We start from the raw sequence: 17,579 nt of genomic DNA on the forward strand, positions 1-17,579 counted from the left end.
GGGAGTATGCTATCATGTTCTGCGTGTGTGTGTTACCCTTTGCTAGAGCATGGCACCGTGGGATTGTTGAGCTCACAGGAAGGGTTAACCAACTCTGAGCCAAATGAAATACCCCTCTTCCTTTTCCAAGGAAAATAAACAGACTAGGCTGCCCGCCACTGGTGATAACCATCATATTAGCAGGGAACACACACACACACACACACACACACACACACACACACACACACACACAGTTATGTTTTTTGTCGTCAAGTCTATCTGAGGACAAAGCCATTAGTTTATCTGTGTCCTGCAGGCCTTAAAATGAAATCCATTTTCTGTCTCTTTCGGTTTCTTTTTCTGCCTTTCTTTCTCTGTCTCTTCATGTCTTAAGGGGTGTTACTGTCTGCAGTGTTTCTCTTTCTGGATGGATAACACATTTTTCAAGTCCCAACTATAGAGGGGAGGAGACATTCAGACCCCCCCCCAACCACACACTCTTCCCAAACAGACACACACTCCCGCCCACTTATACAACTAATCATACACACTCACTCTTTCTCCGCCAGATTCTTTGACATAGAGCAGTCAGACTGAGACAAAGAGAGAAGTGCAACAGATAAAGAAAATTACAGACTGTAATAGATAAAAAGAATAAGAGACAAAGAAGAATCAGAGCGAGAGAACAAGACAAACCCAGGATTACCATTTCATCTTATTCTCCTCACATGAACATTAAGGGGCAACTAAAAACTTGTCATTGCATGTTTCTGGATTATGCCCAAACTGCTTTCATCCTCCCGTGGACAAAAACACTGAACTTTCTTGAACTCCATCCCACAAACCCTTTTTGACTGTCGCCACCATGTCTTGGGACTGCGGGTTGAGATATGTGTTCATGCCACCTGTGTTGCAGCTGGGCGGGGTGTGTGCACTGCGGGATGGTGGAGGCAGCAACAGTGGAGGAATGGGGACCGTTTGCGCCCGTGAGGAGCTGACCAGCCGGCTGGGGTTGGAGGCCGTTCAGCGGCTGGCCAAGGACGGCTGCCGACTGCTGCAGAACCACAACTACCGGCTGCCCGACAGGAACCAGGCGGTGAGTAGAGTGTTATAATGGCGCTTATAGTGTGAAGTGTCATTAATATCATACTATATATCTCCAAAGGACTGATGTTTTTCTGTGAAGTTGTTTGTCCTCACCATGTAATCTGCAGAGGGAGTTGTGGCTATATGGTTAGTATGAGCAGAGAGTAACGGACGTCATCATGTGGTAAATGTTGTCATTATTGTCGTCACTTTTAAGCACACACACACACACACACACACACACACACACACACACACACACTCTTCAGATCTGAGTTACTCTTGTGAGTAAATCCTCATCAGGACCATACTGATTTGTGTTGCTGTCAATCTAATGGACACACATCATGTACACATGTTTACAGCATGCCTGCCCACTTTTGTACATCATCTTAATACATGAGGACACATCTGTGCACTGACATGCTCCCACACACATGCAAACTAAAGTTATAATTGCATATGCACACACACAGATTCGCTTCATTCACATCACTTTAGATTAAATAACCACTGGTTCTCTAGCTTGTCTAATGCGGGTGTTAATAATGGCTTAGTGCAATGTGATCTCATACCCTTTTAACAGTCTTTAAAGTACTCTGTGTGTGTGTGTGTGTGTTCGTGCACTGCTGGTGCTGTGGCAGGCTGAGTCAGTGTGTGCACGTAATGACTGGGATGTTAGTGAAGCGTTGGACTGTATAATCCCACTCTACAGTGCACCTCAGGGCAGGAAACGAAGCAAATGCAGCCTGATTTCACCCTACATCACAATGCGTGTTTGTAAAATCTACTACATATCTCATCAGCTTGGTGAGATTGACCGAAGCCCAGCCTTGGGGATTTTCCAGAGAGCATATGATTTCACTCGCATTTTTTTAACCAGATAGTCAATTGAAAACTAATTCAGAATCACATTACAGTATATATAACAACAGAGATCTATGTTCTATCTTCTAGAGAAGCAAATTCAAAAGCAGGTGCAGTGATCAGATTATTACTGCTATACTATTGATGTGTGTGTGTGTATGTGTGTATATATATATATATATATATATATATATATATATATATATATATATATATATATATAAGAGGAGTTTAATGATCCTTCAGTCCGCACACACATGCCCATTCTTTTGCTTGAATAAAGTAAACATGAGAAAATGTGCTTTTTTTTCAGGTCAGACAAAATAGGAACTACAGTAACATCAAATCAAGCTTCTTATATTTTTAATTACAAGCAGCATCAGCAGCTTATGTAGGAGTCATCAGTTTGTCTTCAAATTATCATTTCCATTTAAGGCTTTGTCAGGATCCAGAAATTATCTTAAAAAGATGATTCTCTTAAAAAGATGATTATATGTGCACATCCATATAGTAGTATAAACAGTGACATGTAAGACTTATTGTATCATGATATTATTAAAAGGAAGGGGAGGCAAAAAAATGTCTGGATTATAGTTTATTTGCAAATATCAATAAAATGAAAAGTTTGGAATAACATCACCAGGTGCTGAGTGGTCATGACTGTGATGGCTCTGTGTGTCACGGCTTTGTAAGAAATGAAACATATGAATCATAGGTCATGTTGCATCAAGCACCACTTTAATCAACAGGTGGTGCCAGTGGTTACAATAAAAGTGCAAAAGGAAATGAACAAAATTATTCTTGCAGGTTTATGGGCTCAATAAGAGGCTCTTAGTCTTCTCTGTGTAGGACGCACATGTTGATCTACAACCATTTAGCCGGCTCAGTGTCCAGCTCAGGCTGCACAATGTGGAAGAAACCAAAACCAATCAACTAGCTCGATTCACCACAAAGACCACTCTCCATTTACTGGGTTGTCATGGTGATTTCTTTTCTTTTTTTTCCCATGACAGACAAGCTCTGACAAACCGGTGTGGGCTGTTTCCATAGTGAAATAACTTCTGTGTCAGTACAGTGTATTACGTGCATCTTTGCCTTCTAGTCACCTCAGACTTGAATTCGTACTCATTTGATACAGCCATCAGCTGCACAAGGGACTATACAAGGTCACAGCATGCATGACACACACACACGCACGCGCACACGCACACGCACACGCACAAACACAAACAAACACACACAGGAGGATCACAAAGGGAACAGAGAATGCTTAGTGTATTTATTTGGTATAAGTAGGAATGTGTGAGCAAAACATAAACATGTAACCCCACTAGTTTAAACCCAGTATAGGGTGTGTTACATAATTGTCCATTTCTGGTATTTTTTTTTTTCTTTATGTCAAAGCCAAAATAACTTTTTCTGTCTCTTTCACACTGACTCTATTTCTCACTTTTACCCACACTCCTTGTCTCTCACTTTCCGTCTCCTGCCTTTCATCTTGCTTTCTTTTCTTGTTCTCTCTCTCTTTCTGTGTTGCATAACTTTGTGACCCTTCCTCTTCACAGTGTTCAACTGTGTTCTTTGTGTATTTTTCCTTTTTCATGGCTTGCATTCTTTCTCAGGCTAAATTAATGTTCTCAGGAGCTGCTGTTTGCAATTAACTCTTTACAGATTGTTTGTGTGTGTGTGTGTGTGTGTGTGTGTGTGTGTGTGTGTGTGTGAATGCCTGTGTATGTATGCACATATAGTTACATTTGAACAATGTTGTAAGTTTTTACTTTTGTTTTGCTTTTATTTTCTGAAAGCCTTTTGATTTTGAGCGTGTGTATGTGTGTTATAATGCTGCCTTCCTCCATTCTTGGCTCAGAGTTGTTTTTCTTGGCATCTGTGTAAAGAGAGTGAGTGTGTTATCAGAAAGAGAAACAAGTTTGAAACTGTATCAGGAACACAACACATTTTCTTCTTTGCTTTTATAGTAGTTATAATTAGTGGGAATGCTGTTCAGCAGCATTCCAACTATTGTTATTCTGTTCTTTCTTTATTCTTATTCCCTCTTCCGTACGTTTTTTGGCTCTCTGTAACTTCTGCATACATTCAGCTATTAAAACCATTCAACTTTTAAAATGTTCAGCTCTTTCAGCTAATGATGGGACTTCTTCAACTTTTTTTCTACTATTTATACTTTTTAAAATATTCAGCTTTTTATGACTTTTTTTTAACATTGAAGTCAATGAGAACATGCTTCAAATCCTTAAAATCTTCTTCCGCTCCCAAAATTTTCAGCTCCTTCATACTTTCACCTACAGACGCCAAACAAACTTTAAAATGTTCACAAAATATTCAGTTATCCGGCTCTATCTTTTCAGTTTGATATCTTTTACAGTTTTTGTAAAAAAGCTGTTTAAGTTTAGTGATCATTTCAGGATTTTTCTGTGTTTCTAGTGAGTGTGTATTGCGTCTGGCAGAGTGGATGATGTCATCGTTAGAGTGTAGCAGCTTAGGAAAAAAATCTTTGTCCCCTCTCTATAAATTGCTCTCACGCCCACAATATCTACTTGTCATACACAATTTATACATCAAAACGTAGGTATTTTTGTCTAGTTTCAGCCAATGTGCTCAGTTTTGCAATATGCCTTATACTGTTGGCTCGATGAGCTTCCAAATGACAAGAGTTCCACATCTCTGTCCATCCACTGCCCTGTTTAACATTCTTCACATTTCTGAGCGAAACGCAGAGCGAACCACTTTTTTAAATCGCTGATATGCCCACATTTTTAAGTTTATCAACATAAATTTTACATGAATACGTTCACAAAGGTCTTGTGGTGGTCACGATTACATCATTTCACCGATAGCCCTTATCATTTTAGCAGTCTGAGGCTTTATTTGAGAGCTTGCTCTGTGTCTTTGAATAGCTCCAGTTGGGCACAGCTGACAGTTTCAGCAGGTGACACGGTCGTTAACCTGATTAAAGATCAAAGAGATCTCATCACAGACTTCAAAGGGTGTTTATCAACATGGTCACAGGTCATTAGTAGCCATGACAACCCTTTCACAGACAGTCAACTTGAATACTACAGGCAGTAATATGAACATTAGTCTATATCTTGTGCGTTCCACTTCTGTCTGACTGTCTCTGTCTCTCTGTCTCTCTTTTTTTTAATTTTATTCCCTCTTCCATACGTTTTTTGGCTCTCTGTAACTTCTGCATACGTTGAGCTATTAAAACCATTCAACTTTTAAAATGTTCAGCTCTTTCAGCTAATGATGGGACTTCTTCAACTTTTTTTCTATTATTTATACTTTTTAAAATATTAAGCTTTTTAACACTTTTTTTAAACATTGAAGTCAATGAGATCATGCTTCAAATCCTTCAAATTTTCTTCCGCTCCCAACATTTTCAGCCCCTCCATACTTTCACCTACAGTTCTAAATAAAGAAACTACTGTTCTCTCACACTGTCTCTCACTCATTAGCATTAGCTGGTGTGGTGATCAATGATCAAAGACAGGCTTTATAAGTGCTAAAGGAACATTTTCAACTATACAGATGATAGTGTAGTGGATATTGTGTATGTCTTTGGTGTGGGAGATCAAGGTTTGAATCCAGCTGTGATACATCAGTCAATATGTCCCTGATTGAGATGTTATTTCAGTTTTTTTCAATTATTCTCACTACTTCAACTTATTCTTACGGATTTAAGCTATTCAACCAGTTTAGCTTTAGCAATTCAGCTATTCATGTTTTATTTTGGCTCTCTCTTTTTCCTCTCTTTCTCTCCTCTCTTCTCTCCTTCTCTCTGTCCTCTCTTTCCTTTTGTTCAGTCCCATTCTTTTTACCTAATATATTTCACATCTCATATCAGCTAGATTGATGCTTTTTCGTTCTATGCAGTGTCTGATAATAATACAAAGTATTTCTTCTTTCAGCCGTTTTAGGTAATTCATTTCAACTTTCATCTTTGACAGTATTACAGTTCAGCTTCCAGCTTTTTTAACAATGTATTTTAGCTCTTCACTTGGGTAATGCAGTTCAGCTTCCAACTCTAACAATTTTCCTGATTTTTTAGCAGTGTAGTGCATTTGAGCTTTAAGATTTTTCGTACTATTGTTTCATATTTCTGCATTTGTGAGTGATTATCGGTTAGAAAATATACTCAGACCTCACAATGTTCTACGTCTTTTGTCATTATTCAACTTTTGAAGCCAACAGTTCAGTTTAGCATAAGCTTTTAACTTTTTAATGAAATTCATACGTATTAAAACGATTTCCACTTTTTCAACTATTCTCACTACTTCAACTTCTTCTTACTGATTTAAGCTATTCAACCAGTTTAGCTTTAGCAATTCAGCTATTCAGCATTCCCACGCATTTTCCGCAGGAAATGCATTTTCTAGTTAGTTACATAATCTCTCTCTTTTTTTCTTTTTTCACAGTATTTCTGGAGCAATTTTCTTTATCAGATAGTTGATGGTGTAGAGAGACAGGAAAGGTCAGAAAAGGGAGAGACTTGTGACAAAAGATCCTGGTTCATATTTGAACCCTTGATGATGTGATCTAATGACATGCCCCCTTTAGACCACTTAGCCACAAAAGCTTTGTTATCTTGAAATCACATCTGGGTTGTTGGGTGCGGTCTCGGTGCCAGCCCAAATTATAATTAATGACATTCAGTGTCAGATCTCTTCACATCAGTGGTCACCTCCTTATTTATCAGCTGTATGCATCTCTGTGTTGCTAATCCTTGAGTACATTTATTTTCAGCATGTTGCATTGTGAAATGGCATAAAGACATTTACAAATTGCAGTTTAAGTTACTTTAAGTTAGTTTAAGTTATATGCAACTAAAAACTTTTTCAACCTGTAAACTACCTGAATTAATCATTATAGGTGTCAAAATATATAAATAATCTGTTGCAGTTGCAAGTGTTATATATCATCATTATCATTTAGCTGTAATGTAAAGACTTATGACGTCGGTTTTATTTATGTAGCCCAAAAACCACAAATTTGCCTCAAATGGCTGAACAACTTGCCAAACAAAGTGCCAAAGTACTTCATTTTAAATACTGTAGGTATGGAATTTGTTAAATAAAAAGTGTATGAGCCCAAGAGGTTGGGCAGAAAAAAATGCAACTTTTAAATCATATTGTATTTAAAGGTGCTGTAGGTAGGATTCCGAAGATCCAGGACTTAGCCTTAAAGGTTCCATGGCATGAAAAGTTCACTTTATGAGGTTTTTTTAACATTAATATGCGTTCCCCCAGCCTGCCTATGGTCCCCCAGTGGCTAGAAATGGCGCTAGGTGTAAACCGAGCCCTGGGTATCCTGCTCTGCCTTTGAGAAAATGAAAGCTCAGATGGGCCGATCTGGAATCTTGCTCCTTATGAGGTCATAAGGAGGAAGGTTACCTCCCCTTTCTCTGCTTTGCCCACCCATGAGAGAGAGAGACATCATGGCTTACAAACGATCAAAGTGGCAGTTGGTCAAGGCCACACCCCCACCCTCTACCTTGCCCCCCCCCCTCTCTCCTCCTCAATAGCTACAGACACAGAAATGGCACATACTAAGGAAAGCTCATTGTGGGACTGGCTCTAGTGGCTGTAATTCTGCATCAAGGCTGAATTTCGGGAAATAGACTTCAGATACAGTATTAGGGGACCACTAAGGCCTATATAAAAGCATCCAAAGAGTACCATGTCATGGGACCTTTAAAATTTGAACAATAACAACTTCTCAGTCCCTCCCGCCTTTCTGCTAAAGCCCAAAACGGTCTCCTAAGCCCCTCCCCCCACAAGGGAGAATGAATGTGTGTGCATGAGCAGTGATTGACACGCCGTTAGACACCCCCCCTGGCCCTGATTGGTGCATCTGAACAGGGAGCTGTGGGTTTTTGCAAATTGCACTACAGGCTGTAGGTGGTGCCAGAGGAGGCAGATTTTTTTTTTATTACCTGCTTCATGTAGTTCTACTCGAACATAGGGTCAGTTTCAGCAAATATGACAGAAAGTTAGTTTTATGAGTCTTACCTACTGCACCTTTTAATTAGCCTGACAAGCCGGACTCACGTCAAGATGTTGGGTCTGGGAACTCACCCTTGGCAGGGCTCAATCCGAGGGGCGGGATAAACGGTTGCCTTTTAAATTCCCTCTCCACTCATAGCCAACCAGAGCAACGCTAGTTGATAGATTAAACTTTTGCTGTATCCGGTCGGCAAAACTCCGAACACATCTTCATTTTTTAAGAATGACTTCTGTGCTTAACTCCAAGTCTTCCAGAGTCGCGGCTAAAGCCGATTCGAAAGACCGCTGTTCGCCAGCAGCAGCAGCCATCTTCTTTGTTTTCAAGTAGCAGGGAATTCACGGGGAACCGTCGCAACTTTGCCGTCCTTATGTTAAGCCCGCCCACCAACTCTGTACACAATGTGATTGGCCTGACCAGAATTTGTTTTTTTCAGCTCGCAAGCCAACGGAGAGTTGCTAGACTGACCCTGGCTGCAAATTACATTTGCTGCCGCTAGGGTGCGTCTAGATTTCTAGGCTAGTATTTAATATCAACACCCACACACCTGAGGGAGAGGATTCAGTCACCTCGGTGCATTGAACATCTGTATTATAGCATGAGTCATTGGGCATGTTGTCCACACACACACACGCACACACACACAAATTAGGCAAATTGTTTTTCAGACCTCACCAGCCGTCTCACGATCAGACAACCCCTTCATCAGACGATCACAGAAATAGTGTGCATTTTTGTATGTGTGAGTTTGCTTTGTCATGTTGGCCTGTCTATTGAGTTGTTTTTTGTGGGTTACAGAGGTATCAGTGACTGCATTAGTAGAGATCTCTGTTAGGGCTCCATAATGTCTAAAATCACAGTTATTGATATTGATATTGATACCATAATGTTGGCACTTTTTATGAAGCTTAAGACTTTTTTTTTTTTTTTTTTTCCTTTTTTTTATACAAGCTATCATCACTGTGATATCATGTAATTGTGGCATCTAAATGTTGATATACGACTAAACACAACTGTGTGCAGTCCTACATAATGTTTCTGTGTGTGTTAAAGGCAGAAACAGTGAAACAGAGTCAGCTCTGCATAGAAAGCTCTCTGTGTCAGTTTTGATTGCTGCTCAATCTCTCTAGCTGCGACAGAGACTGCAGTGAGCAGCTGGGGGAGAGATGTTGCTTCTTTGTCTCTCCTCCTGCTCCTGTCCTCTGCCTTTGATCTTCCTCTCTCCTCTCCTTTTTCTCTCCTCAGGCTGTTTCTTATTGTGCTCCTTTGTCCACCTGGAGCTCTGTTCCACTGTCACTGCAGGTGTGTGTGTGTGTGTGTGTGTGTGTGTGTGTGTGTGTGTGTGTGTGTGTGAGTCACAGTTGCTGTTAATGTTTGGAGCGGCAGATCATTTCAAGTGTCAGCCTATATTCCTAGTTGTCCCGATTTGTTATTTATTACACAATAGTTTTCTTCTGAAGCCCGTAAATGCAATACCTCCTTGTAATGGTGCTAACAAAATCTGTGTCTGCATGTGTAGACTGGTGAGCGAGTGTGTGTGTGCTGCATATGCGTATGTGTAAGAGAAACATTTTATTCTTAGGTGAAAAAGGGACACTGTAGCCTAATTGATACTAGATCTTTGAGGCCCACGACAATATCAATATTTATTCGGTACGATGTATCGGATTATAATTGTTTTTGAACAAATACGTTACAAAGAAAACTTTTTTTTATTATGAACCCTTTAAACTTGGTCAGTAAAAAGTACATATAGTATATAGATTGTATGTGTTGAGTGAGACATTTTACAGATTAAAATTAAACTTGATAATGCTCTCTGGTGGACAGAAAATGAAATGGCTACACAGTGTGTAAACAACCTCAAACATATCTTTGGCATTTCGGACATCATATACACAGAATCCAATACATCTTGTAACAAGCTAAAAATAGGCCTATAATATTGGCCCGGCTAATGTGTCGGTTGGCCGATACTGGACACAGGTATTTTGTTCTCTTCCTTGGTATGTAAAGGTTAGATGAGGGCTGACTGGGTTTTCAGTGATCCGAGTCTGCTCACTCTGGACACAGTGAGTCTACAAATAATGTAGACAGATGCATCACATTCATTTTATTGTCTGTCAAGGCTGAAAGTGTCTACTGTTGGAAATAAACAGCCTGTGTCGTTACTCCCTTAAATCGCCTTCCAACAGTTTTGTCCTTGCCTCACTCTGTGACATGTCTCTCTCTGTCTTTCTCTCTCAGGAGGCATTGGGGAGGGTTTGTCTGAAGGAGAGAGGACGGGATGTGTTGGTGTTGCGGAGAGTGACATCATCAGTGACGTCGCCATCAGACCGGCCCTCACCCACATCGTCAGGGGGTGGGTCCAGAGAGGACGATTGCGACAAAAGGTTAGTCCCTCCTACTGTACATAATAAGAGCCCTCTAAACCAACAGTAGCAACAAAAACATAATTATAGTACTCCTCCCTTCCGTTTTCAGTTTTTTACTTTGTGATCTCAAGTTGCAACCACACACTCTTGCACATACAGTACATGCAACATACCAGTAGTGCTGTCAACACTGTGTGTGTGTGTGTGTGTGTGTGTGTGTGTGTTTAAAGGGCTGTTTAAGGGTTAAGACTTGGTTGTAGGATTAGGGATAAAATTAGGTTATGGTTAGGGTAAGGGTTATGGTTAGGCATTTAGTTGTGATGGTTAAGGTTAGGGTAAGGGGCTAGGGAATGCATTATGTCAATGACGGGTCCCCACAAAGATAGTGCCACAAGTGTGTGTGTGTGTGTGTGTGTGTGTGTGTATAAGATAATGTATGCTTTAGCTCCTGTCTCAGAACTGGAAGAAGAGAATGGCTTTTTGTTTTCAGCTGACAGGGAAACAGATGACACTAAGACTGGTTTACTTCCTTGTACAAATCAGTGTATGTGTTTTAGGAGTGTGGGGGTGTGTGTATAGAATTGCTTTTCCTCAAAGTCAATTTCTTTGTGCAGTGTCTGTCTGTGTGTTTTTAGGCCAGTGTTTGCCAAGACCTAAGGCACAACACAGGGAGTGTCAGTGACAGACAGGTTAAGTGTGTGTGTGTGTGTATGTCTTTAGGCATCTTTAGTAGCAATCAGTTACCCCGAGTGCTACTGTAGAAGCTGTCGGAGAAATTGTTTTAATCTCGGGAGCTGCTACAGGGGCAGACGGCAAAGCAGTTCACCCCACAGGAGAGCACCCTTCCTGGGTATGCAAAGCTTGGATGAGGGCTGATCTTCCTGTAGTGTTTGGATATGAGGATGACCACCGAGCTAGCTACGCTTGCAGAGGCAGAGGAGGACATAGATGATGAAGATGAGCAGGATGATGAGTATAGCAATCTTGATGAAGATGGTAGCAGTTCAGAAATCTGTACATTTGATGTACCCCATCTTCGCTACATCGATGACGACAATGTGGAGGAGAATAAGGATGAAGAGAGGGAGAGAGGATGGAGGAATGGAAGTGGTCGTACCTGGTGCTCTAGTGAGGAAGATTTTTGCGACTCTTCGTCTTACAGGTATGTGGTGGTGTCGGGGACACCGCTCAAGATCTTGGAGCATCTGCTGAGTGACCTGCGGTTGGACGACCAAAGAGGGGCGCCAGAGATCAGGGAGAGCGGTAGGTTTGACATCAACTACACATACAACAGGGCTGTATGTCCATAAAAAGATAGAAAAATTTAGATAGAAAGAATTTTTAGTAAAACAAAAGTCAGTGGGAAATTAGACAGTTTGTCATATAAATAAAGACGCTGTGATGTTTGTCTCTGCTGTTTGACCAAAGCTATGTTTAAAACAAAGCAACTCCCCACCCTCTCATTCTGAGGAATTTCATTTTCAGTGCCACACAAGTCACAACACAGCCCAACTTAGACTTTTCTCTCTCTTTCATTTTCCACACAGTGGGTTCAAACCCGGGAGGTATGCACTTCCCCACAAATATGCTGTGCGTGTGTGCGTGTGTGTGCGTGTGTGTGTGTGCGTGTGTGTGGTGGGCTGCATTCATTCAGCCAAGTCATTGCCTGTAAACCTGTAAACATGAGGAACATTCAATAGGTTAAATGCTCTAATAGGTTAAATGCTCTAATATGTGAAATGATTCCCTCAGGGTGATTTATTGCTGTATTTCTGCTGCAAACAATTTCAGTGGGCTCTTAATTGTCATATTACTGTCTCTTTTTCACATTCCTCAAGTCTAACTTTTATACTCTTATTCTTATAGTTACTTGGTTCTTTGACAGTGCAGAAGTGATAGTACTACTATACTATTTTACCACAGGAAACATTTTGTCATTTGTCTTATAGCAGCGAGTTAGCACATAGACCACATTGAAAGTAGGGCTGCAACTAATCATTTTCATTTTGATTAACTTTGACTATTTTTGCACATAATCCGTTTGTTCATTTAGTATGTTAAATATTAGTAATATTGTATATTTTGTCAAATCCAAATAGTTCCAAAAAAGTTTTTTTCATTTTATTTCAGTTTACTAGTTGAATAATAAACTAATGGTTTTGGAATAATTTGAAAGTAATTTTGATGTGAGTTGGTTTAGGTTTTTTTCCTTTTCATGCTGTTAAAGTAAGGTAATCGTTCCTGCATACAGTTAAACAGAAAAGAAAAACGGATGAAAATAAATTAAATTCAGTATCAATATGGAGCCCAGGTCCAGTAAAGTAATACTTTTATCACACAGAGACATCTGGCTACCAATCTGTATTTTATAAAAAACCCAGTTCTTGCGTGTTCACGCCGTTTTAAGACAAGGCGTCTTTATGTATCAATTCCTTAGCACCACCAGTTCCCAGCAGTCCACACGCAGCCATCTCACTGAAATGCAGGAAGCAAACAAAACAAGAGGGAGAGAGCGATGAATGTAGGAGAGAGAGAGAACTAAGATAGTCTTTGTGTAGGAGGACCGCCTGATATTTATTCACTGAAGAAAGAAAAGACTTTTTTTTTTTTCCTTAGGAGGCAGAAGCAGGGATGCAGATCAAGAGTGCATGTGCATGTTTGGCTGTCTTTGTCTCTGTATCTGTATGTCTATCTTTCGGTCTATGTGCGCTGAATAAGCGTGCGTGTGTGTGTGTGTGTGTGTGTGTGTGTGTGTGTGTGTGTGTGTGTAGGGCCTCTGGGGTGGTGTTAAGCATCAGTGGGCCGTTTTAGAGGGCTTAGCTGTGCAGCATGTTGAACAGGCTGGAACACGCTTCCACAGAGAGAGAGCGATTGGCCCAACCACCCCTCCCCACGTACACATAGAAAAAACATGCACAACAAAAAAACAGCAGCAGATTATTGCGATTAGTTCAACACACACACACATTTTCTCTCTTTTTCCTTTCTCACAAGAGATAAAGTCCCCAAGGTCAGAACTGAATGAGTTATTCATTAGGGGGCTGTGTGTGCGTGTGTACTGCTGCGTCTATGATTGTGTGTGTTTGACTTTGTGCGTGCCAGTGGGCAAACACAGAGGGCATATGTTGAAGATGAAAATGGATATTTATCATCACAGAGAGCTGAGAGAGGGCGAGCGTAGGAGGGAAGTAGTAGCGGGAGGAAATGAAAAATGGGGGTGTAGGGAAGGGGGGCGGATGAGGAGAGTTTGGGATGAAGAGAGTAAGAAAGAGGGAAATAAAAGGAAGGAAAAAAATGGATAGCTAGTCAGGAAGGAGCTCTGCAGAAAGTAAGTCAACAGGGTTTTCAAAAAAGTGAGAAGCCCAGTCAGATCTGCCTAAAAATATTTCTTGAGAAAAGTTGTATTTTTATTTCTAAAGCGAAGACAGTTGATCAAATATTGATGCTGCAGTCTTTACTCAGTCTTCTATAATTGATTTCTTTGCTCTTGGCCCGACAGAGCCATATTTGGGTCACAAATTCTCCCAGGGAAAGAGTTTGACACCACACACACATGCACACGCATCAAATCTCCCTCATACCACCAACAATGGCTCATTACCCATCTGCCACGAGGGCTGTTTATATTCAGTTCTTACCCATTGAACACCTGCTGAGTCTCTTACACACACACACACACACACACACACACACACACACACACACACATACACACACGGACACGGACTCTTGCCATCTCACTTGCACATTAGCTTGCTCTGCTCTAATGAATTTCTTTAGTTTTTGAAGTAGTTTTGAATACGAACCAAGAGAAAGAAATGTTTTCTTAGCTTTTTCTTAAAGCCAGGTTTCAAATTTCTTGACAAAATAAGCAACAATCAAAGCTAAAATTTGGGGAGAAAGCCTCTTTAGGCATAATTTATTAGAACTTAAACACTAAAAGACTCAGATGAACTGTGTGGTTGTAGTTGGAAAATATTTGATTAACAGTTGCAAGCACCCTTTAAATATCTCGACAAGACTAAAGTTATTTGCATGTCCTGTCGATGTAAATGGAGTTACCACCGGAGGACCCTCCTCCTCCTCACCAAAGGCAGGCTACGCTGGATAGTTTGCAATGGAGTTAACCTTTACAGGTGTAAAGTGGGACACTACATTGTGTTAATATTACCAAGTAATGTTCAGGTCAATATGCCCATCTGTTGTTGCTTAATGAGCTTGAGTTTGCCATACTATGCTACACAGAGCAACGTTAGCATTCATTATTAGTAGTGTTTCTGGCCACCTGATGGATCTAAGTCCAATATCTGTCTCTTTAGCTGCTAAATGCTCCGCTATGTTCACCAGCTAGACGCTAACACTGTCCATTGGCAGTCCCTTACAAATAGTTATTTGTTCCATTGTTGAGATAAAATGATTTATTTTAATGCTAAGCAAATAAAAGGGGAAAGGATCATTCTTGAATTCAAGGGGTTAAAGTCTTTTTCTAAAGTGGCTGACACAGAGGACACAATTCATTAGTATAATGTAGACTGAGGGAATCGGAGGTGAAGGGAGGGACAAAGGGAGAAACTAAAAGAACTTTCATGTCACTTTTCACATCTTAATTCCTGAAATAAAAGTTAAAAACTTCACTTGGACCATTTTGCCCGGTGATGGCCTTGAAAGTGACTAATTATGTGTTTCCTGTCTTCCAGAAATGCTGCTGGATGACTTCCTGGTGACCTACCAGGTGTTCATGTCCACCAATGACCTCTGTCAGGCTCTGCTGGGACAATATCCTTACTAGCAAAGACACTCACATAATCACTCACACACACACCAAAATCCTTTCAGCCTCCACACTGTTCTTTTTTGTCTCCTTGACCCGCTCTTTTACCTATAGCAGTGCCCGCTGCAGAGTCCAGGAGGAGGGCAAAGACGCCCTCTTCAGGAAGCGTAAGGTACTGCAGCTGGTCTCCCATTGGAGCAGGCTTTACAAGGACTTCCTGAAGGAAGAGGAGCACATCAGGAGCTTCATGAAGGTACGACACGACTCGCCTTCATCACCGCCATTTGTTTTGTTTCTTTTTTCTCAATCTGTCTTTTATTTGAAAGATTTAATGAGTTTGATCCTCTGGTGTCCTTTAACATGTCACTAAAGAACATTAAGAAGCTTCATTCATGTTCAGTTGTCTCTCTGTCTTGTTCTAAAATGGATGACAGGACATCAAACATTTTGTGGAGAGAGACAAAGAGCTAAAAAGAGTGCGTGTGTCTGATTTTCTTTTTTTGCTGCATCTCCTGTTAAACTGAGCTGTTCCAGCTATCTCCCACATGGGAACCTTGTTGATGTTTTTATCTCATCCCTCTGACAAAGCAAGCTAATGGTTTTCATTTCATGGTGTATCATATGATGAATGAGGGGTATACGCATAATAAGTGGCTGTATGTTTTTCTTTTATAGACTAACACTTATCAAATGTATTTGATGTTATCAAATGTATTTGATAACACGTAACAAATACAATTAGCATAAATTTAATTATTCCAACATGTGTGTACAACATACAATATCTACACAGTACATCATGGACTTTGAAGAGACACACAGATTCTTAGTGTCACATTTCTCTTGACAAATGCTGCTTGTATCCACTGTGTTCCTGCTATATTTTCACATGGTCCTTTGAATTGGTTTTGAATCCCCGTGACTCTGAAAGAGAAACAAATACACAACACGATCAAACATGCACTCGTCCACACGCTCACCCACAAAAAGTGCACATGCACACCAATCACTTGTCCCTCCGTAACCTGGCGGCTCCATTGCTCTGTGCCGGGTTGTCATGGAATCCAAAGTGCGAGGGTTGGCATGGGTATAATCTCATATGGAGTGCGTAACCCAGGTGATAGTTGCCTAGTAACAGAGGAATGAGCGGGGAATTGGGATGGGAGGCTACGGTGGGTCAATGACACCGATAAGCAGGTGTTTGGAGACGTGTGTGTGTGTGTGTGTGTGTGTGTGTGTGTGTGTGTGTGTGTGTGTGTATCCTTGCAAGTTGTTACTGTTACTGCCTCTGGAGCTTTCATGCTACTTACTCATTCTCTGCCATGAACACACACAGGCACTGAGCGTGCCTAGTCACCCATTAAAGTACAAGGTACAAAATTTGTCTGATGTTTCTTTATTGTAATCTACCTACGCAGCATAATTTACTCTTGATGGTTCTAAGTAAATGAGCTGCACAGATTGTAATGTTAATGTCATGTTATTTTGTTGGATTAAATCATCCTTATTAACCTCAGTTGTATGTCATAACCTAAATGTTTATGGGAAGTAGTATTTTTTTACCACTGTATGAAATTGATCTTTTTGGCTTACTTTCCATAGCCTGGTTAAAAGGTTGCCAAATCTAAATTACAAAAAACAAAAACACATTTTTCCCCATTCACCTCCATCATCAATACACATTTTGTGCCGTGCAATTTTGAGATTTATTCATCCACCCCACTACTAAGAATTAAGATCAAAGAAATTTCATTTACGATGCTCAAAGCATTGAAAAATTAATTGAGTGACCTAACCCTTTAAATGTCCCATGACATGGTGCTCTTTGAATGCTCTTATATAGACCTTAGTGGTCCCCTAATACTGTATCTGAAGTCTCTTTCCCGAAATTCAGCCTTGATGCAGAATTACGGCCACTAGAGCCAGTCCCACAATGAGCTTTCCTAAGGATGTGCCATTTCTGTGTCTGTAGCTATTGAGGAGGAGAGAGGTGGGGCAAGGTAGAGGGTGAGGGTGTGGCCATGACCAACTGCCACTTTGCTCGTTTGAAAGCCATGATGTCTCTCTCTTTCTCATGGGTAGGCCAAATTCTCTGGCTGGGCAAAACAGAGAAAGGGGAGGTAACCTTCCTCCTTATGACGTCATAAGGAGCAAGATTCCAGATCGGCCCATCTGAGCTTTCATTTTCTCAAAGGCAGAGCAGGATACCCAGGGCTCGGTTTACACCTATCGCCATTTCTAGCCACTGTGGGACCATAGGCAGGCTGGGGGAACGCATATTAATGTTAAAAAAACTCATAAAGTGAAATTTTCATGCCATGGGACCTTTAAATAATTGACATTCCCTCTTTTTAGCCGTAATAATTCTGATATGTTAATATTTATATGCTATCCATAACAGACAGCTAGTCAGATATCTGTTTGATATGGAGCCAGTGTACAATGATGCTTAGAGACTGAGCCTGGTGCACAGCGGA

At 40.7% G+C, this 17,579-nt stretch overlaps 1 protein-coding gene across 1 annotated transcript in view; it reads left to right on the top strand.

Annotated features, from left to right (window-relative positions):
- Positions 1–17,579, top strand: part of rapgef5a (Rap guanine nucleotide exchange factor (GEF) 5a) — a 51,828-nt gene that overhangs the window by 25,679 nt on the left and 8,570 nt on the right. The window contains exons 9-13 of the mRNA XM_031323333.2: positions 899–1,078; positions 10,204–10,349; positions 11,494–11,594; positions 15,029–15,107; positions 15,211–15,355. Of these exons, the coding sequence (XP_031179193.1) occupies positions 899–1,078; positions 10,204–10,349; positions 11,494–11,594; positions 15,029–15,107; positions 15,211–15,355 (651 nt within the window). The remainder of the gene's footprint in view (positions 1–898; positions 1,079–10,203; positions 10,350–11,493; positions 11,595–15,028; positions 15,108–15,210; positions 15,356–17,579) is intronic.

Source organism: Sander lucioperca, chromosome 16, assembly GCF_008315115.2.
Source record: "Sander lucioperca isolate FBNREF2018 chromosome 16, SLUC_FBN_1.2, whole genome shotgun sequence".
NCBI lineage: Eukaryota > Metazoa > Chordata > Actinopteri > Perciformes > Percidae > Sander > Sander lucioperca.